This window comes from Budorcas taxicolor, chromosome 18 (genome assembly GCF_023091745.1).
Source record: "Budorcas taxicolor isolate Tak-1 chromosome 18, Takin1.1, whole genome shotgun sequence".
Classification (NCBI taxonomy): domain Eukaryota; kingdom Metazoa; phylum Chordata; class Mammalia; order Artiodactyla; family Bovidae; genus Budorcas; species Budorcas taxicolor.
The window spans coordinates 46,264,048-46,285,896 of NC_068927.1; the positions used below are offsets into that span (position 1 = coordinate 46,264,048).

Consider the following 21,849-nt stretch of genomic DNA (forward strand, 5'->3'; position numbering starts at 1 on the left):
TTTGGTGTACAGTTCTGACAATTCTATCCAGTCATGTAGCCAGCACAAGTGAGATCTTCAGCATTTTCATCACCCCAAGTTCTGGCACCCTTTTGTGGTCAATCTCTGCCCCCAAACCCAAACTCTGGCAAGCATCGATTTGACTACAAAGTTACCTTTTCCAGAACCGTGGCCTTTTGTATCTAGCTTCTTTCACTTACCATTACCTTTTTAAAATTCCCCTGGGTGTGCCACAGGCATCTTAAAATTTTTATTATGGAAAAACTCGAACATATAAAATTCAAATAGCATAACAGACCACCCTGTGCCTCACACCAAATTCGAACAATTATCAACCCAGGGCCAATTTTATTTCATCTACGACCCCTCCATCACGTACCAACCCCCAGATATATCATTTCATCTACAGTATAGGCATTTCAATGTGTCTAAAAAATGTGGGCTTCCCTGGTGGCTCAGATGATAAAGAATCTGCCTGCAATGCAGGAGACCGGGCTTTGATCCCTGGTCAGGAAGATCCCCTGGAGAAGGAAATGGCAACCTACTGCAATATTCTTGCCTGGAGAGTTCCATGGACAGAGGAGCCTGGTGGGCTACAAGTTCATGGGTCGCGAAGAGACACGACTGAACGACTAATACTGTCTACATTTTTTTCTCTAAAAATTTAGGACTCTCTCTTTTTTTTCTTTTTTTCCGGGGGTGGGGTGGGGGGTTGTTTAGGAAAGTGCTATCCCCCCAATTTTGGGGGGAGGCTGCCCCTTGGGCAAGTGGAATCTACCAGGGATCGAACCCCGGCCACTACATTGGAAGCTCGGAGTCAGAGCCACCAGACCGCCAGGGAAGTACCCCCTGATTTTAGATAAAACTCGGCAAGATACCTCACAGTAGACGGTACCTATTTCCTTTCGTGGCGGATTACCAGGGAAAAAACACATCTGGGATCCAGGATATTGAACTTCAGTTCAGTTCAGTTCAGTTCAGTCGCTTAGTCGTGTCCGACTCTTTGCGACCCCATGAATCGCAGCACGCCAGGCCTCCCTGTCCATCACCAACTCCCGGAGTTCACTCAAACTCACGTCCATCGAGTCAGTGATGCCATCCAGCCATCTCATCCTCTGTCGTCCCCTTCTACCCCCAATCCCTTCCAGCATCAGAGTCTTTTCCAATGAGTCAACTCTTCCCATGAGGTGGCCAAAGTACTGGAGTTTCAGCTTTAGCATCATTCCTTCCAAAGAAATCCCAGGACCGATCTCCTTTAGAATGGATTGGTTGGATCTCCTTGTCGTCCAACGGACTCTCAAGAGTCTTCTCCAACACCACAGTTCAAAAGCATCAATTCTTCGGCGCTCAGCTTTCTTCACAGTCCAACTCTCACATCCATACTTGACCACAGGGAAAACCATAGCCTTGACTAGACGGACCTTTGTTGGCAGAGTAATGTCTCTGCTTCTGAATATGCTATCTAGGTTGGTCATATTAGAACGCCGAATTACATCGCCCGAAAGGTCTAGGAGGGGCGGGGCTGCCCCACAGGCGTCAGCGAAGCGCATGCGCAGAGAGGCGCACCCTCTCGGCTGCCGTAGCCCGCCTCTTCACGTGTTCTCCCGGCCGTGATGGCGGCCGTTCGGAAGCCAGTGCTGCTCGGGCTTCGAGATGCTGCGGTGCACGGCCGTCCCACGGGGCCGAGCGCCTGGACCGCAAGCAAGCTGGGCGGCGTTCCGGTGAGGTGGGGCGCGGGAGCCGGGGTCGGCTGGAACTGGTGTTGGACTACGGGGTGAGGGAGTGGGCGAGGTCCCTGGACAAAGTCAGGGTCTGAGCGCCTTCCTTGTCCTCAGGACGCCTTGCCCGCCGTGGCAGCTCCGAGGCCGGTGTGTGAACTGTGCCGGCAGCCGCTTGCCCTCGTAGTGCAGGTGTACTGCCCGCTGGAAGGCTCTCCTTTTCATCGGCTCCTGCACGTGTTCGCTTGCCCTCGCCCTGAGTGCGGTAGCGGCGGGGCGCGCAGGTAGGCGGGGAAGTAGCGGAGCTGCCCACGGGATTTAGGTCGAGTGGGCGGGAGCGGCGGCCGCGCCAGGTGCACCGGGAGGGGACTGGCCAGCCCTCCGGCAGTTGGCGATGGAGTCCTCACCGCAGTTTTTCTTTACTATGAAGTTGGAAGGTGTTCCGCTCCCAGTGCCTGCAGATGAGAGAAAAAGAGACTCAGAACGCTCAGGTAACGCAGTTGTGACCCTCATATTGTTGTTGTTTAGTCGCTAAATCGTGTCTCTTTGCGACCCCGTGGACTGCCTGCAAAGATAGGACTGCAGAACAAAATCCAGCTTTTCTTTGCCAATAAATGTTGCTTATAAATTCACTGAGTTCTTAATGTGTGCGAAGCATTGTGCTACCAAAAATAGAAATAAAAAGGTGGTGTTTGCCTATATTTCTTGGGGTTCAATTGCAGATAATAGAAAAGCGTTTTGACTTTTTATAGCTGAGGCTGATTTAAAGTTAAGTTTTTCCTTATCTTACTAGATAGGCTGGAAGAGATTACTCCAGGAGTGACGTGCAGAACTACACCTCAGAACTGTCCTGTCAGGGAGCTACCATGACACCTCCCATGCAGTCTGGAAGCCCAGATGTATTCTGATGAAGTTGCCCTTGTCAGCACTGTTGACTCCAGAGCCTTGCTCTGCCTCCATCTACACACCAGCTGCCTTTTGCGTCATGGTCACTTTCTACTTCATTCTGCTAAGTTTGTCTCTCTAGTGTTCCTTATGAGCAGAACCCCGGACCGTCTCTAGAACCCTAGCTGCTTAGGAGTCTGGGAAATGTAGTTCTTTCTTACCAGCTTCTGCAGTACATGAAGCACAACTGAAAGAGATGTTGAAGAAACCACCATAGTATATCTGCCACAGCGCCCCTGAGAAGGAAACACAACATTTGTCACCTCCAACATGCTTTTGAGTAAACCATGAGGTGCTGGAGTGGGAGGGGCAGGTGTTAAGTAAGGTTCCTTCAGGAAGGTGAAGGATTAGGTGGCTCAGGAAGCCGAGGGAACAGTGTGCTTGAACCTCATTCGCTGGGTATTTTTCCAGAAACAGGAAAATGGCCTCACAGCTGAGGACTGGTGTCAAGGTGCAGATGACTGGGGAAGTGACAGTGAGGAAGCGTCTCCACCGCAGCCTATCTCGGATTTTGGAAATGATTCAAGCAATGCCAGGAACAGAGACTGGACCTCCCAGCTCCAGGACCTCCGCCTGCAGGATACTGTTCCAGGTGTTGCTCCTCCTGCACCTCCTGGGGAAGGCCCCGTCTTGCCTCCTGCGGTGCCGCAGTTCCTGCCCTACTACATCTGTGTCGTTGATGAGGATGACTACACGGACTTTGTCAGTCTGGACCATGCTCAGAGCCTTCTGAGGGAGTATCAGCAGAGAGAAGGAGTTGATATGGAACACCTGCTTTCCCAAAGGTGAGCCTGTGTGCTGTTGAGTTTGAGAGGTGGTTTGATCAGGAGGCTGCCAGAGTGGGTACTCTTTGATTTTATCCTCAAAACTGGGGATACTTTTTCAGGCAGAACTTTTTCAGGTCCGACACACTGACAGGTGTGTAGGACCTGTCTGCTTCACTCCTCTTGGGTTAGAAAGGGAGACAGAGACGAGGAAATCTTATGAGCCACCCTTGAGTTAGCTTGACAACACTTGGTTTTATTTATAAGGACTCTTACGAAAATGACCAGAGTGTTTCATTTGTAAGCATTTTCAAGATAGCATTGGGGTGCACAAAGACGTGTTGGTGTTTGAAAATACTCCGTAATGGAGAAAGACCTGACAAGAGCCAGTGGGTATATGACTTTTATTTTGTTTATTTATTGATTTTTGGCTGCCCTGAGTCTTTGTTGCTGTACACGGGCTTTCTCTAGTTGCGACGAGTGGGGGCTCCTCTCTGCCTGCAGTGTGCAGGCTTCTCGTTGCAGTGGCTTCTCTTATTGCGGAGCCGGGTCTCGAGAGCCTGGGCTCAGTAGTTGTGGTGCATGGGCTTAGTTGTCGTGAGATATGGGGGAATCTTCCTGGACCATGGATTGAACCAGCCTCCCCTGCACTGCAGGGTGGGTTCTTAACCACGGAACCACCAGGGAAGCCCCATGATGACTTTTTACATTGCAGATAATTATCCAGTGTTGAAAATGGCTAAGAAGCAGGGCTGGGGAGAAAGTTGGGCAGGGGGTTACTGTTATTCATTATAAAGTATTAAACTTATGATTTCTAAGATATGTATGTATATTTTACTGTGGTAAAGTTTTTAAAAAGTGTACTCTGTTTTCTTTTTTAAAAATGTATTTCTTTATTTAGGCTGCCCAGAGCAGCTTGTAGGATTTTAGTTCTCCAACCAGGGATTCAATCTGGGCCCTCAGCAGTGAGAATGTGGAGTCCTAAGTAGTGGACTACCCGGGAATTCCCTGTGTCCTGTTCTAAATACAGTAATTCTCTGAATGTAGACACACAACAGTGTTTTATGCTTTTCTTTTTAGTCTGTCTAGTGATGGTGATGAAAAATATGAGAAGACTATAATTAAAAGTGGAGATAAGATGTTTTACAAATTCATGAAGAGAATTGCTGCTTGTCAGGAGCAGATTTTAAGGTAAAGGCATATTTTCTTTTATTGTTTTTCTTGGTGATAAAAGTAATGTGTGCTAGTTAGGAAAACACAGAAAAGTAGGACAAGAAAACCGAAATCCACAATATTCCCCAAACCAAGAAGCTAAGATTTTAGTGTATTTAGTTTTTTTTCACATATCTAGATGTATATGTATAAGTAGGTATTGTGGGTATTCTTTTGTTGTTGGTAACTGGGGTCATGGAATATAGCTATTCTCTTTTCATAAACATTTGTTGGTATTGAGGGTTTCCCTATGTATTAAAAATTCTTCCAAGTGATTTTCTTCTGTTTTAAATTTAAATATTCAATAGGTAAAACAGATTTTTAAGACTCAAAAACATAAAAGTATGTACATGTGCATATATGTATAAATATAATGAAATAATTCCTTTCCTACTATTCATATCTACTCAGGTCATCACTGTTGTTAGTTTCCTATGTGTGCTTATATAATTTCTTTATGCATGTCAAAGCAAATATTACATGTTACTTTCCTTTTTTTTTAATCACAAGAAAGCATTCAAGAAACATTCCGTTTCCTTCTTTTTTAACTGTGCTATTATCTATTACTGTATCTTTTAAGAACATTGAGAACTGTGTTTTAAAAAAAAGTTACTGTAGTCCCATGTCCATTTTACTTGTTCTCTAGGATGCATTTCCTGAAATGGCATAGTTAAGCAGAGGGGTTTATGCAATTGTGGTTTTAATTGATAGCACCCAGTTTTCTCCCTTTGGACTTTAATTCCTGCTGGCAATATATGATCTTTAATTCCTACTGGCAACCTATACGTGCTTGTTTTCCCATAGCCTTGCCAGCAGGGTGAGCTTCATGCTTTTGTATTTCTGTCAATTCAAGGTGAAAAAGGGCCTCTTGGTATAATTTTACCTGATTTTTTTCTTACGAATATCTTCCTCTGTGTTGTGGAATTACTTTTGTTGGGTGAGCCAAAAGTTTGTTCAGGTTTTTCTGTGAGATCTTACAGAAACCTTTTTGGCCTCCGTATTGTCTATTCATAACCTTTACCCGTTTTTCCGTAAGTTCTTGTTCCTTTTGATTTTTAGGGACTTTTTATATATTAGAGAGATTGTTATGATTAATTTTGTATGATTAAAATCATTATGACTTACTTTCTGGGCCTGTTTGTTTTTTGACTGTACTTGTGGCAGTATTGTTGGGTGTTTAACTGTTTCCATCTGGTTTCAGTTTTGCAGAGTTGAGTGCTGCAGTATGCATCCTGTTCACAACTCCTGGAATGTGGTAGTGATTTCTGTTCAAGCTAGTTCTAGGACTGAAATTGAGGAGCGAAATTTTGAAGTTTAAAGGTTCCTGATAGATAGAGTTTGATTGTAGTTTTTACTCCTAAGTACAAAGTCAGACTTTACTCTTGATTCTTGCATCCTAATTTTATTGATGATAATTCACTTTATTTCTCCTTACTTTAATTAGGCATGAGAACTAGAGATGCTGTGTTGAAAACATGCCCAAATGATGAAACCTTCACCAGAATTTTCAGATTAAACCAATGACTTTAGCATGTAGCCCCTCAGTAGTGGCAGTAATTCTTAGGTGGAGACCACCCCTCGGGAGGGGCCTCTTCACTGATGAGACTCAATGCTCACACTGATCCTCTCCTCCTATAGGGCTGAGTTATTGTGTGCTGGGCTTGGAGTTGGTCCAGTAACAACCGGTCTTGTTGCTGGCCACAAAAGTACCTGGTCTGCTCAGAGGAGACAGGACACTATATGCTATGATAGGTGCCCAACGGAGATGTGAACAAGGGTGCCAGCAACCCAGAGGAGGGACCAGGGGCCTTTGCCTTGTTTCATCAGGGAAGGCACCATGCGGGAGACACACTTGGAGCCCCTAACCCCTATCCTGTAGGATAAAGGCCAAGGATGCTTTGTGTCACAGAGGTAACTGATTAAGGAAAAAGATGGCCAAGTGCATCATGGTGGGATAGGGGCAAGCCAATGGGCTGGACACCATGGTGTCTGAAGTGAGAACAGCTTGGTTCTTGCCTCCCACAGCTCCACACCTTGACCTCCTTTAGGACACACACCCTTGTTGTCCTCCTTGACAGACTGGGTACTCCCCAGACTTGGTGTCTAGTACTGGCATGGATTAGGTATGTTTTCAATCCATTTCTTACTAAAGAATTTGTATTTTATTCTGTAGCCAGTGGATGCCAGGGGAGTGATATGATCACTCGAGATTCAAGGAATCCAGATGAGAGATGGTATAAGGTTTTGGATCAAGGCAGAGGATGTGGGAAACAGGAAATGAGTTTGGGAGATATTTGTATAATGGCAGTTCTTGGTGACCCTTGGATATAAGAGTAAAAGATTGGAAGGCAACAAAGTGGTTTTGAGCTTCTGGCTTGTGAAATTGGATAAGTGTTGATGCAGTGCTGGAGATGGGGATTTAGGAAGGTGTTATTTGGGGTGTGGAGTCTTGATTGTTCTTAGACTACAGAGTGTGTCCTTGTCAGTTTGATTTACATCTTTGAAACTAAATCTTTGTTATAGTAGTTTTGGTTTTATTTCCCTTGTGCATTCTACTTTACAAGTTTCTTATACCAAAGACATACTTTGTAATAAGTAACAACTGCCCAGAGGATATTGAATAAGAGGTCTTGGAAGTTCAAGGCCTGGGTTTTCCATTTCTAGTTGAAGGTCCATGGGCAAATTCACGTAACCTTTCTTATCCTCCATGCCTCATCTCTAAAATGAGGATGATAATGCAACTACCTATTTCATAGGATTCCTCTGGGAACTAAATGAGGTGATGATGAAAATCCTCTGTACAACATCCATAAATACTGACTGTTGTTTGAAACCCACTATGCTGTTTTGGGGAAGCAGAGATCTATAAGGATCTCTTAATAGTATTGGTGTACTTACGTATTCATGATCTTTGGCAGTGAGAACAGTATGTTATTCTCATGCAGAGCATAGTGCCTACATATAATAGGTATTGGTGATACCAGTACATTTTCAAACATGGTAGGGATGAAAAGAACCTTGGTTTTGGTCTTAGAAGACTTGGCCTTGGGGCAGATGACTATTCACTCTTCTGTAAAATGGGCCTAATGCCTACTTTGTAGGATGTTTGGAAGGATGTTCATTCATGTGAGCTATGTTCATTCATTCAGCTAGTATTTACTGAGTCTAAGCCAGATGTTAGGAGCTATTATAGATGCTGCATGTACAACAGAAAATGACACAAAGTCCATGTTTTTATAGATTTTACCTTCTAGTGGGAGAGTTTAAAAATAAAAAGATACATTGTATGATTTCCACAAGTGATAAATAAGGAAAATAAAACATTTAACTATTCTAAATAGGATGTCACAGAGGCTCTCAGAGGAAATGACATATCCAGCAGGTTATAGTATATAAAAATGACAACACAGGGAAAACATGGAAAAATGTTTTCTAGAGACAGTGGTCAGAGTAAAATGAAGTGGTCCTTCTATCCTAATACCTGGTTACAGTGAATATAAAAAGTAAAAATCAGCCAAAAATAAAGTAGAAAAAAACAAACTTTAAAAAGAAAATCCCTTCCATCTGCATTGAAATAAGGAAAGAAACTTAATACTATAAAACTCATGGAGAAGGAAATGGCAACCCACTCCAGTACTCTTGCCTGGAAAATCCCATGGACGGAGGAGCCCGGTAGGCTATAGTCCATGGGGTCACGAAGAGTCGGACACGACTGAGCGACTTCACTTCACTTTAACTAGCGAAGTTATTAACCTAAATTCATTAAAAAACAAAAACAAAAACAAAAAAAACCTCAAAGTGGCAATCCAGGATGTGATATCACCAAACGTCTAATACAGTTCTGGGTGCCTCACATGTATTTAGTTAACTTTCTTTTCACAGAGGAAGGTACAGACATTTCTGTACCTTTAGTGTGAGTTCTAGCCATTCAACCTTCTCTCACTTCTTGAAAATCCACTGATAAGTCCATAGCATCCTGAGAATTGTGGTAATAATGTTGAATCTGGAAAGAAGCAAACAGGAGAAGAATGTGTATCTTCTGCTGTAGGGCTTTTGGCCACACAACTGGGTGTGGTGTGGGTGAAGATACAGGGAATTAGGAATTGCCTCTCAGAAGCAAAAGTTGTTGGGTTCCATGATGTGTTACAGAAATGATCAAGAAGTCAAGGGCAATTTCTTGCCCGTTAGAGTGGTATCCCCCAACATGTAAGACATTTTACACTATGTCAGAAATAAAAATGAAGCCCAGGTGTTCTAGTAGATTGCATTGAGTCTTACAGAACTATACCCCAACTCCGATTAACCTACAGAAGAGGAGAAGAAATGAAAAATGTGTTTGGAGAAGGGGAAAAGAACAGATCTCTGATGTGATTGACAGGAAGTCAGTAAGAAAACCCACACACTGTTTTGGAGCAAACAGGTGGTCTAAACAGAGTTGCCCTCTTGAGGCATGAACTAGCTGAAAAGTGGCAGGCCACCCACGTAATCATACTGTTGGGAGTAAAATCAGAGAAATGAATCATACATTCAAAAATGAGCCAAGAACCATATCTGGAAGAAAAGATAATCTGAGGAACACATAATTCCCAGCAGAGTTTTCAAGATACAGAAGAACTTTGTAAGACAATGTGTTCAATAAAACCAAGAGCTCAAAGCTGAGAAAATAAGATGCCAAGGGAAGTTGAATTGCTAAAGAAATCAAGCCACACATTGCATATCTAATAAATTTAGAAGTAGTCGACTTGGCTGAAAATCAAAGTACTGATGTGAAGAGAGTTTCAAAAATCTCATGAATGCTGAACAAAAAGACAAAGCAATTAGAAGGTGCTATCTTGGAAGGTGGATGAATTTAACTACTATAAATATAACTGGTGTCCAAAGAAGAGACCTCAACAAATACATCCAAAACAATACTGAAAGATAAAATAGGAAATTTCCCAAAAATGAAATAAGAACTAAATCTGCAAATATTAAAGTACATTGATTACAAGAGTGATTGAAGTGAGAGACTTAGTCTGGTGGTTGTTTTAAAAATATTGTCCATCAGGGTCCTATTGCATGGAACAGGGAACTGTAATCAGTATCCTGTGATAAACCATAATGGAAAAGAAAGAAAATGTATTTATATGTCCAACTGAGTCACTTTGCTGTACAGCAGAAGTTAAGCACAACATTGTAAATCAACTATACTTCAATGAAATTTTTAAAAACATAAAGTGTGTCTGAAAAGTTCATTTTGGCTATGGCTCTCCATGTATTCATTTTCGTTATGGGTTAGTTTTTTCTGCTTCTTTGCATATCTAGTAACTTAAAAAATTATTTACTGGAGACTATATGTTGGAGGACAATAGATACTGAAGTTGATACTCATCCCTTAGGGGTGCACACCCCTTTATCTGTAAGACCAGAACTGTGGGGAGCTGAGTCTCAATCTGCAATTGAGCAGTCTGGGCTTTGTTGCGGTTTTAGTTAAATTCAATTCAACATTAGCTTTAGTGCCTTCATCTAGACTTTAAATCAAGCATTGATAAGAATTCAGATGTCTTGCTGTGATTTCCAGCCTAGTTTTCTGGGCCTTCAGATTTTCTTTGCTATCTGGTTTTGCTCTGGATATTCTCCAAGAAAGAAACAAAATTGATAAAGTGTAGTCTTGGATGTTAACATGTGACTTGTATGTGGCCCTAATTCAGCGTTCTTTTTCTCCTTGTTCTAGGTACTCCTGGAGTGGAGAACCACTTTTTTTGACCTGCCCTACATCAGAAGTCACTGAGCTCCCAGCCTGCAGCCACTGTGGAGCCCGAAGGATATTTGAGTTTCAGCTTATGCCAGCACTGGTCAGCATGCTCAGAAGTGCTAATTTAGGTAAAAGGCCCTTTATTTATTCGAGTTTGTGGGTTTCTGGCACTAATTTGGGATTAATTTTAAAAATGAAAACCTAGTGTTTCATCTTTGTTTCCTTATAAAATATAAGCATTACAGAAAATTTGGGAAATTAGAATTATTTTTAGGAGACATATTTGTTGCTTCCATTCGGGGCTAGTATAAATAAAGTTGCTTTGAACATTTGTGTACAAGCCTTTGTATGGACATAGGCTTTCGGATTAAGTATCTAGGAGAAAAGCAGCTGAATTGTGCGGTAGGTGTGTGTTTAACTTTTTAAGACACTGCCACCTTGTTTTCTAAAGAGCCTGTGCCACTTACATCCCAACTGACAGTACGTGAGAGTTGCACATCCTTGGCAATACTCGACACTCTGTCTTGTTCATTTCAGTCTCACGGGTGTGTAGCGATAGCGCACGGTTTTCATGGTTTCATTTCTCTAATAACTAATGATTTTGAGCATCATTTCCATGTGCTGATTTATCACTATATGTTTTCTTTGTTATATATGTTTATATATATGTTTTGTCTATTCTAATCATTTTCTCTTTCTAAAATTTGGGTAGTTTGTCTTCTTATTGAATTCTGAGAGTTTTGTATGTATTCTGGATACAAGTCCTTCATCTGGTATATAATGTACAAATATTTTCTCTAAGTCTAGCTTGCCAATTTTTCTTTTGGGGTTTTTTCCTTTCTTTTTTTTTTTAAGTGTAGGCTTTATTCTTTAGAAGCTTTCAATTTACAGAGAAATTGAGAAATAAATACCTAGAATTCCCATATACCTCACATCCAGTTTCCCCTTTATTAAAATAAATTTATACTAATATAGTACTTTTGTTGTAATTAATGAGCCATTATTAATGCATTATTAACTAAAGTCCATAGTTTATTTAGATTTCCTTAGTTTTTACCTAATATCCAAGAGCCCATCCAGGATATCACTTAATGTGTCTCTTGCCTGTGATGAGAATTCAGACTTCCTCATTTTTCCTTAAGCAAGATTTTTTTAAAAGAAATATTTGTTTATTTATTTGGCTGCACCGGGTCTTTGTTGCAGCATGTGGGATTTTTAGGTGTAGAACATGGGATCTAGTTCCCTGACCAGGGATCAAACCTGCACCCCCTGCATTGTGAGTGTGGGGTCTTAGCCATTGCACCGCCAGAGACATCCCAGGACTTCCTCATTTTTGATGATCTTGACAATTTGTGGCAGTACTGGTCACTTATTTTGTAAGATGCCCCTCTGTTGGAATTCATCTGATTTTTTTTCTCATAATTAGAGTGAGACTGCAGATTATTGAGAAGAAAATCATGGGGTGTGGGGTAAAGTGCCATTTTCTTCATCTCACTCATCTTATCCAGGGTGCCTCTCTAAACACTGATTGTTGATGTTGGCTGGTATTTTAGGCTTCTCCAATGAAAACAGTGCCTTTTTCTCCCCCTTCCATAAAGTACTGACTTGTCTTTTTATTCTCTAAACTATCCTTTTAAAACCAGTTTTTAATTTTGAAGCACAATTTATTAATCTTTTCTTATATGAATTATGTTTGGCTATCTTGTCTAAGAAATGATTGCTTAGCCCAAGGACACAAGTTTTGTTTCTAGTTTTACATTTAGATTTGTGTCCATTTTGAGTTACATTTTATATATGGTATGAGGTATGGTTCAAGTTCCTTCTTTTCCACGTGAATATCCAGTTGTTTCAGCACCACTTATTGATAAGAATATTCTTTCTCTGCTCAGGTACTTTTACCTTTGTTGGATATTGGTTGTCCATATGCGTGTTACTTTGTTTCTGTACTCTTTATTCTGCATTCTGTCCCATTGATCTGTTTTTCTGTTTTGACGCCACTGCCACGCTATCTTGACCACTGTAGCTTTGTAAGATTTGTTGTTGTTGTTTGGTCACTAAGTCATGTCTGACCCTTGGGACCCCATGGACTGCAGCATGCCAGGCTCCCCTGTCCTTCACTGTCTCCCAGAGTTTGCTCAGATTCCTGTCCACTGAGTCCATGATGTTATCTAACCATCTCATCCTCTGCGGCTCCCTTCTCCTTTTGCCTTCAGTCTTTCCCAGCATCAGGGTCTTTTCCAGTGAGTCAGTTTTTCTTATCACGTGGCCAAAGTGTTGGAATTGTAACTTGGTTGTATCAGTCTTTCAGCTTTATTCTTCCTTTTCAAAAATATTTTGCCTCTTCCAGATAATTTGCGTTTCTGTGGGGTTTTTTTTTTAAATTGCGTTTTATTTCTTAACTCTTTAACTGAGCTGTCTGATAAGGTAGCCATTCTATGTGTGGATGCTCAGTCACTCAGTCATGTCTGACTCTTGGTGACCCCATGGATTGCAGCCTGCCAAGCTCCTCTGTCCTTGGGATTCTGCAGGCAAGAATACTGGAGTGGGTTGCTATTTCCTCAACTTCTTAAAAAAAGTAAAAGACTTTCTGTGATTTTGTTTGGTATTGCGTTGGTTCTCTGGATCAGATCGAGGAGAACTGATGTCTTAACAATGCTGAGTCTTCCAATCCATGTACCTAGTATATCTCTCCATTTATTTAGGTTCTCTTTAATTTCTTGCAATAGAGTCTTATACTTTTCAGTGTAGAGTCTTGCATATCTTTTTTCGGTTTTGTCTCTATGTGTTAAATGCTTTTTTATGCTATTGTAAATGGCATTTAAAAAATTTCAGTTTCTGATGTTTGCTGCTGGTATTAAATGTTTAAATATAATTGATTTTTTGAAAAAATGTGTTACAAAATACACATACTTAAAAATTGACCATTTTAGCCATTTAAGTGTATAATTTAGTGATATTAAATATATTCACAGTGTTATGTAACTGTCACCACTATTTTATTCCCAGAAATTTTTTGTTATCCCAAACAAAAACATCAATCTGTATTCATTAACTACTCTGCCCCTCCCCTAAAAGAATGAGGCCCCCACCCCCCCGCCCCTGGCCCTAGCCCATTTACTCTTCCCTTCGTTGCTGGTAACCTCTATTCTGTCTGTTTCTGTCTCTCTTTGAATTTGCCTATTCTAGATACCTGACAAGTGGAATTATATGATATTCGTCCCTTTGTGTCTTGCTTATTTCATTTATCATAATGTTTTCAGGGCTCATGTTGTAGCATGTATCAACATGTCTTTCCTTTTTATAGTTCATTCATGATATACAGATTTCACTGTATAATACAGATTTTTTAAATTCTTTAAGTTGGTGGTGGGGCTTTCCATCTTTTGGCTACTATGAGTAATGCTGCTGGGAACAGTGGTATACAGATACATTTGAGTCACTGGTTTTAGTTTTTTTGGGTATATTCCCTGAATGGCATCCCTGGGTCTTAATTTCTTTATTTTTTGGCTGCACTTTGCAGCATGTGGGATCTTAGTTCCCCGCCCAGGGATGGAACCTGTGCCCCCTGCAGCAGAAACATGGGATCCTGACCACTGGACTACCAGGGAAGTCCCCAACCGTGTCATCTTAAGAGCTCTAAACACATATGTTGAAAACAAAGAAAAATCTCAAATCAGTGACCTAATTGTTTACCTTAAGGAACTAGAAAAAGAAGACCAACCAACCAAAACTCACAGAAGAAAGGAAAGAATAAAGGCTAGGGCGGAGCCTTTAAGGATGATATAAAAACAACAGAAACCTGTTCAGAACCAAGTTTTTTGCTGTGGATTTGTTAGGATTTTCTACATATAATATCAGATCATTTGTATGTCCTAATATATATTTTATTAAGAACCCACCTGCCAATGCAGGAGATGTAAGACACTTGGGTTCAATCCCTGGGTCAGGAAGATCCCCTGGAGGAGGGCATGGCAACCCACTCCAGTATCCTTGCTTAGTTGCAAAGAGTCGGACACCACTGAGATGACTTAGAGCTTCATCAACATTTATATATATGTACATATATATACACACATACATATTACTGTTTGCTAAATATAAGTATTTTACATGGAATAGTGACTGATTACATTTGATTTTTATGACCACTGAGTATTCATATGTGTATTTAAAGTACTTTTTTTTTCTTCTTTTTTTAATATAAATTTATTTATTTTAATTGGAGGCTATTTACTTTACAATATTGTATTGGTTTTGCCATACATCAACGTGTATCCACCACAGGTATACACGTTAAAGTACTTTTTAGAACAGACATGAAAATACTTACTGAATTCACAAAACATGTTTATCCATTGTACAGTATTTTAAAGGTTATTGTTAATTTTAGGAGCAGAAATTTTGTCTGTTAGGATTATGAGCTCACCAGGGGACACGTTTGGCAAAATCATGCACAGCTGAGGAATGATGGCTTCTAGCTCTTTGCACAGCTGCCGTAGTCACTCCTGCATAACGAGTGAGTCACTCATGATGACGGGCTTTCTTATGTCAGCGTTATCTTTTTCCAGTTTATCAGTAATTACCTAAGATGCGTCATGTACATTTTTTCTTTTATTTCAATACAGTCAGTAAATCTCTCCTCTGTGGTGATGGAAGTGTTCTTAACATGAGCACACTTTGTCATGTGACATAACTGTCACGTGGGCTGCTTCTCATACACCATGCAAAGCAAGGAAAATTGTTTGCTTTTTATATTCCCAACTTAAATTTATATTTCAATTTAACCTGATTTCTTAGGACCATTTTACATATTCTTTGAATTGCATTAAACCCATAAGAAAGTGAAACTGAAAGTTGCTCAGTCGAAAGTTGCTGACTCTTTGCAACCCCAGGGACTATACAGTCCTTGGAATTCTCCAGGCCAGAACACTGGAGTGGGTAGCCTTTCCCTTCTCCAGGGGATCTTCTCAACCCAGGTTATCGAACCCAGGTCTCCTGCATTGCCCGCGGATTCTTTACCAGCTGAGCTACCAGAGAAGCCCAAAAAACACGTAAGAAGAGATCACTGTTTATCTTTACCTACATCATTAGCTATATGGACATTATAATAACATGTGAGTTTTACTACATTGAAAAACATTTCAGGGTTTGATCTTAGTGTAATTTTTCAAAGGGGTAACTTATTTCTAGGACAAAATATAGCAACAACTAAAATAACTTGGGAGACTACTATTTCAGTTTCTTTAAATGTGTTACTTTCAGAGGCTTCCCTCCTGGTCCATTGGTTAAAACTCCCCACTTCCATTGCAGGGAATGCAAGTTCAGTCCTTAGTCAAGGAAGCTCCACTAGTCGTGAGGTACCACCACCAAAAAAAAAAAAATCATCACTTTCTGGTAACTATCCTAGGAACTGATGAGTTCTACATGTTTTTTAAACAATTCTTATTTGAAAACATCAAGAGGAAAAACTGAGTTTGTGGTCAGATTCTGTTATCATTATTCTAATAAGAATATTTGAGTTGCAGATAATTTGATTTTGTTTTGTTAGTGTGGAAATGTAAGTACAGAGACAAAAACAAGCATTCTTGGAAAAAAGATCAGATCAATAGAGATAATTTTACTTCCTCCTTTCTGATTTGGATGCCTTTTTATTTCTTTTTCTTGTCCCATCTCTTGGTATAGAACTTCTTCATTGAATATAAGTTGCAAAAGTGGGTATCCTTGTCTTGTTCCTGGTCTTAGGGGAATAGCTTTTAGTTTTTCACCATTGAGTACTATGTTAACTGTGAGTGTTTCATGTATATGGCCTTTTTCAGATTGAGGAATTTACCTTCTATTCCTCATTTACTGAGTGATTTTTATCACTACAGGGTATTGAATTTTATCAAGTGCTTTTTTCTACATCAGTTGAGATATCATATAATTCTATTGATTCTATTAATGTGGCATATTACACTGATTTTGGTATGTTTAAACATCTTTTCATTCTTGGGATAAATCTCATTGACTCATAGGGTATAAGCCTTTTTATAAGTTCCCTTTTTTGGTTTGTTTTTATGAGTTCAGTATCTTCTTTCATATCTTTGGGATGTGTTCTGTTTTTTTAAGTTTTTACTTGTTTCCTGTGTTGTCTGTTTCTTGCAGTTTACCTTTTTTTCTCCGCTTATTTTGATCCCTGAGTTTCCTATTGAAGATTTTCTGCAAATACCTGGTAAACCTTGGAAATCACCATTAGCACATGTGTAGGATCAGTCCAGTCATCCTTCTTGACATAAATGCAGACAGAAAGTTAAAACAGATGTATGACTAGAAATGTTTTTTCTAAAAAGGAAAAGAGTTAGTAATACTAATTTAAAGTACTAGAATAAATTCATGAAAATTTAACATAAGAAAAATTAAGTGTAAGTGAAGCAGCTGCTAGACTTTTTAGGTAATGGGTTCTTTATTAAAAGAGGCCCTAGTTTCTAAAAGATCCTCTGAAATTCAGAAAATTATGTTCATTCCATATTACAATTTTAAATAGTTTGCATTTGACCCTTTAATAGTTAAGGAAATGTTTACCCTACTCCATTTCCACATATTTTAGTATCAGTTTTGCTTTATCGAGGTTTATCAATCTGTATTCTGTAGACATAATTCTCATAGCTGTTTAGCCTGTGAATTCTTTATTCTGTTCTCTCCTAGTTGGATTCCATCATGTAATTGCCTCAATTACATGCCTTTCTAGTTGAAGGACAACTTATATGTAAAGTTATTAAGCCCTACTTTCTTCAAAACTTGGTAAACCCCATGCTGTCACCTTCTAATAGTGAGGGCCCCACCAGCCCTTTTATCTGGCACCTCCTATCATCTCCCATCGCTGGGCCTCACTGGGAAGTACGTTTTTCTGAAAATCCCTGAGATCTTTCACGATCATATAGATATCTTTTGGCATTGAATGTTGCTTTGTGGAAGTCTGAGGGTGGACTGATGCCCCTCCACCCTTTGTAACTAACACTTACCCCATAGAACTTTCTTTATCCATGAAGTCCTGTCAGTGAACTAACAGGTCTTGTAGTCCCACTGTTCTGTAATTCTTATTTACTTATTTTAGCTGCACTAGGTTTTAGGTATGGCATGAGAGATCTTCGATTTTTGTTGTGGCATGCAGGACCATTAGCTGCATCATGAGAACTTTTAGTTGAGGCATGTGGGATCTAGTTCCCTGACCAGGGATCAAACCCTGGCCTCCTGTTGAGAGGGCAGAGTCTTAGCCACTGAACCACCAGGAAAGTCCCATGCAGTTTTGTTTATCATGGGATCGGATGGGTCTTCGGACCTGCATATTTAGTTTTTCTTCTGTTTTCTTTCTTTCTTTTAAGTTGGCCATGCTGTGCGGCTTGCAGGATCTCAGTTCCCCAACCAGGGGTTGAACCCACACCCTCGGCAGTGAAAGTGAGGAGTTCTAACCACCAGCCTACCAGAGAATTCCCCTGAATATCTTTTCTGTTGACTTTGTAGCTTTTCTGTAGAAGCAACACCAGTTGGTTGGGTCACCTTTCTCTTCTCAACTCCATGATAACATCTTTTCTCTTTCCCTCTGCATTCATTGAACTTCTTGGAAGCCTTTCCTTTCTACCTGTGATTAGATTTTACCTGTCTTTTCTGTTTCTTGTGGTTGCTGATGTTTTTCATTACATGTGTAATGGGACTGTTTTGATCTCCATATGCCTCTTTCTCCTCCCCACCTTTCAGTCCCCACTGTGGGAGGTCTCTGGGTTCATGTATACTTATGCTGATTCTTTGCACCTCCTTCTTTCCTCTCCTGGTGGTTACTATTACTGAGGCTGCAGCCTTCTCATGCCCTCTACAAACTGCCTGTTACACATTTTAGTTGGGAATTTTCTCAAATTCACCAGGTTATTTCTTCAAAATCAGCTCTATTTCACCCTTTTTGGGGACTGTCTTTGACTTTCTTTCCATTATCACCACCTACATTCAATCTATATATTTATTTATTTGCATATTCATTTATTTGGCTGCTCCAGGTCTTAGTTGCAGCACAAAGACTCTTCTGTCTTTGTTGTGGTATGCAGCATGCTATCTCTTTAGTTGTAACATGTGGGATCCAGTTCCCCGAGCAGGAATCGAACCCAGGTCCTCTGCATTGGGAGCATGGAGTCCTAGCACTGGACCCCCAGGGAAGGCCCAACTGCCTACATTGTTTTTTAAATTTTATTTATTTATCCTGGCTTTGCTGGGTCTTTGGCGCTGCGTGGGCTTTTCTCCAGTTGTGCCACGTGGGGGCTCCTCTATAGCTGCAGTGTGCAGGCTTCTTCGGCAGTGGCTTCCCCAGTTGCACAGCAGGGGCTCTGGGGTGCTCGGGCGCCAGTAGCTGTTGCTCCTATGCTCTAGAGCACAGGCTCAATAACTGCCTCAGCGGCTTAGCTGCTCTGCAGCATGTGGGATCTTCCTGACCCGGGGATTGAACCCGTGTCCCTGCATTGGCAGGCAAATTCTCTGCCACTGAGCCACCAGGGAGGCCCTGCCTACATTTTTTTAAAGTATTTTTCCTTTGCTGCTCCAAACCAGTTGCTCAGCTCATCCTGTTGACTCCTGTTTTCCTATTCTGATATCAACAGGCTTTCTTATTACTCGCGTTTTCTTAATGCTATTCTTCCTGGCTCCATCCATTGATACATTTCTATAAATTCTTATCTATTTTCTGCTTTTTGCCTGTATCCTTTCTTGGACTTAGTGTTCTGTTAGCATGACATTTTAAAATGATCTTCAATGTCAAATAGTCTGGATTTGGCCACACCACGCAGGATGCAAGATCTTAGTTCCTCGACCAGGATTGAACCTATGCCCCCTGCAGTGGAAGGCAGAGTATTAACCACTAGACCACTTGGGAAGTACCATATTTTTTAAAGTATATTTTGCTTATCTGTTTTTTTTTAATCAGCAGTCACTTTCTATAGGAATACTGTGACTGTATTGTGTCTGAGCGCTAATGAGCACTGTTTTTGCCTTAAGTAATTATTTTTCAGCTTGTAAGGTAAAACCACTGCCTATGGCAACATCAGTTATCCTGATATTGAGCAATCCTTCTCCTTGCTATTAGCTTCTTCTGCTTAACCTTTTTGCTTTACAGATAACACTCAAGATGTGCCAGGCTCTGTTCCAAGTATCTTATATGTACTAGCTAATTTACTCCACACAGTAATCTTATCATCATGATAAATACATAATAATATCATAGAGGTGAAATCACCAGGTGGTAGAGCTGGGTTTGAACCCAAGCAGTCTTGTTCCAGTGTCTGGGCTATATTCACTAAGCAAACTGAATATTGAGTGTATCTCCTAATACTTTCTCTTTATTGGAATCCTGATTATGTTGTATTTTTCAGATCTTTCTGTGGAATTCGGAACCATTCTAATTTATACATGTGAGGAGAGTTGCTGGCCTCAAAATGATCAGGCACCCATGGAAGAATTCTGTATTATCCAAGAGGACCCAGATGAATTATTATTTAAGTAGTGCATTTCCTTTTATTTACATAAATTAAACTTTAATGTTTAAATTGTGTTTTTACCTCATTTGGACTCAGAGTTTATATTAGCTCTTGTTTCTGTTTGCTTTTTGGCACCTGTGCTGGGTCTGGAGCCAGGATTTAGAACCTCTCGTTTATGGGCTGGTTAGCCCTTCAGGGTCAATGGCCTGCGTCCACAGAGGCAGCTCAGAACATGGCTCCTCTGTAGCCCACAGGGCAGGTGATCTTATGGAAGACCCTGATGGGTTCTCGGAGGGAGAGCAGCTGTAGCGCTGTGAGCAGCAGCTAGCCATGTATTACCCCTGCAGCCTCTGCACCTTTGCTGTCCCTGGATGCTGACAGAGCATACTGCTGGGACTGTTCCAGCTGCTTGGGGCTCCTGCCCTGTGACATGAGCTGTTGAGGCCTACCCCACTTTCCCACCCTCATCTACTCCCACCTCTTGCCCCTTTTGTCTCTTCTGGACATTGTCCCTCCACCCAGCTGTCTACCACTCATCTCCCCTCTCTCCATTTAGATTTTATGTTACTGACTGCTTCCTTGCCCTCTCCCTGCTTCCCAAGGTGGGCAGAGGTACCTGGGGAAAGTGGCTGGCTGTGTAGAAGAAGCAAGGGTGTTGGTTATAGATATTTCAGGAACACTGGGTTTGTCGGGCTGAGGCCGAGTGTGGACCTGCAGAGAGAGGTTTTTTGTTCGTTTTATTTATTTCTGGCTGTGAGGACTTTCACTGGTTGCACCAAGCAGGGGCTACTCTATAGTTGTGGTGCACGGCTTCTCGTCGTGCTGGCTTCTCTTGTAGAGCACAGGCTCTAGGGCACGTGTGGGCTTCAGTAGGTGCATCTCCCGGGCTCTAGAGCGCAGGCTCAGTAGTTGTGGTGCACGGGCTTAGTTGCTCCATGGCAACTACGATGTGGATCTTCCCGGATCAGGGATTGAACCCATGTCTCCTGCATTGGCAGGCGGTTGTTTTTTTTTTTTTTTTTTTTTACCACTGAGCCACCAGGGAAGTCCTGTAGAGAGAGGTTTTGATTCCTCCTCTCTGTCATGTTGGAGGAGCCATCACCAGTTCCCTTGTGGCACTTCTGTTGTGGGCAGATAATTCCTTAGACTTCAGACCACTCACTCCAACTAGAGCAGAAAACAGACTGCTCATATCAGGTACATCAGACTGCAGGTACATCACTTTGGATTTATTTAAGTGGCCAGAGAGTACCCTCCTTTGATGAGAGAATGGGGTATAATTGTTGCTTGAAACTGTTGATACAGCCATTTTCAGATATGAGTTAGGTGTCATGTTTCTTTTAGGTGGAGACAATTTGTGCTTCCAACCAAATGCGTTCTTGAATCTAGTTACACCTGTTTGTATCAGATCTTATCTAAATAGAGTACAGATTGCAGAGGCATCCCCATCATCCAATAGAAATAATGTTTGTAACACAGTTGTTAAGGAAGCAAGACATGAGAAAACAAGTCCAGTGTGAACCACTTACATGCTGTGTAAAAGATCTAGATCTGAAAACAGAAATGCCAGCAAGGCCCTGAGGAGTAGGATTAGGTGTGCAGTTTTGTGGGCAGGAGAGAAGCAAAGGAAGGTGGCTCTATCCACTGCGTGTCTTGAGGGAGAAGGAAGGCGAGCCTCCTGTTCAGGATGTCTGTTTATGAGAGGCAGGCCAATGGTAGGGAAGGGACGTCAGCAGCGTACTATGCAAGGGTGTGCCCCCTGCCCCTCGACCAGCCCCAGCCATGGTTGGGTTCCCCGGCCCCTCCTTTACCTTATGGTTCAGAACCACAGCCTGAGTGCTCCTCACAGACCAAGCTTGGTGGGTGCTTGGGGAACCAATCAACTGATGAAAAGGACCAGAGAAGTCAAAAGGAATTTTCTTCTGTCAACCAACAAGACAAAGAAGAAAAGAGTACATTTGGCATCATAAGAATTGCAATTT

The 21,849-nt window shown here is 41.3% G+C and overlaps 1 protein-coding gene across 1 annotated transcript; it reads left to right on the plus strand.

Moving 5' to 3' along the window:
• Positions 1-1,613: 1,613 nt before the first annotated feature.
• Positions 1,614-19,927, plus strand: PDCD2L (programmed cell death 2 like). Its single transcript, XM_052656390.1, has 7 exons — positions 1,614-1,721; positions 1,836-2,002; positions 2,149-2,209; positions 3,075-3,448; positions 4,508-4,618; positions 10,353-10,501; positions 19,763-19,927. The coding sequence occupies exons 1-7, from the start codon at positions 1,614-1,616 to the stop codon at positions 19,891-19,893; spliced, it is 1,101 nt and encodes a 366-aa protein (XP_052512350.1). The 3' UTR covers positions 19,894-19,927.
• Positions 19,928-21,849: the final 1,922 nt, after the last annotated feature.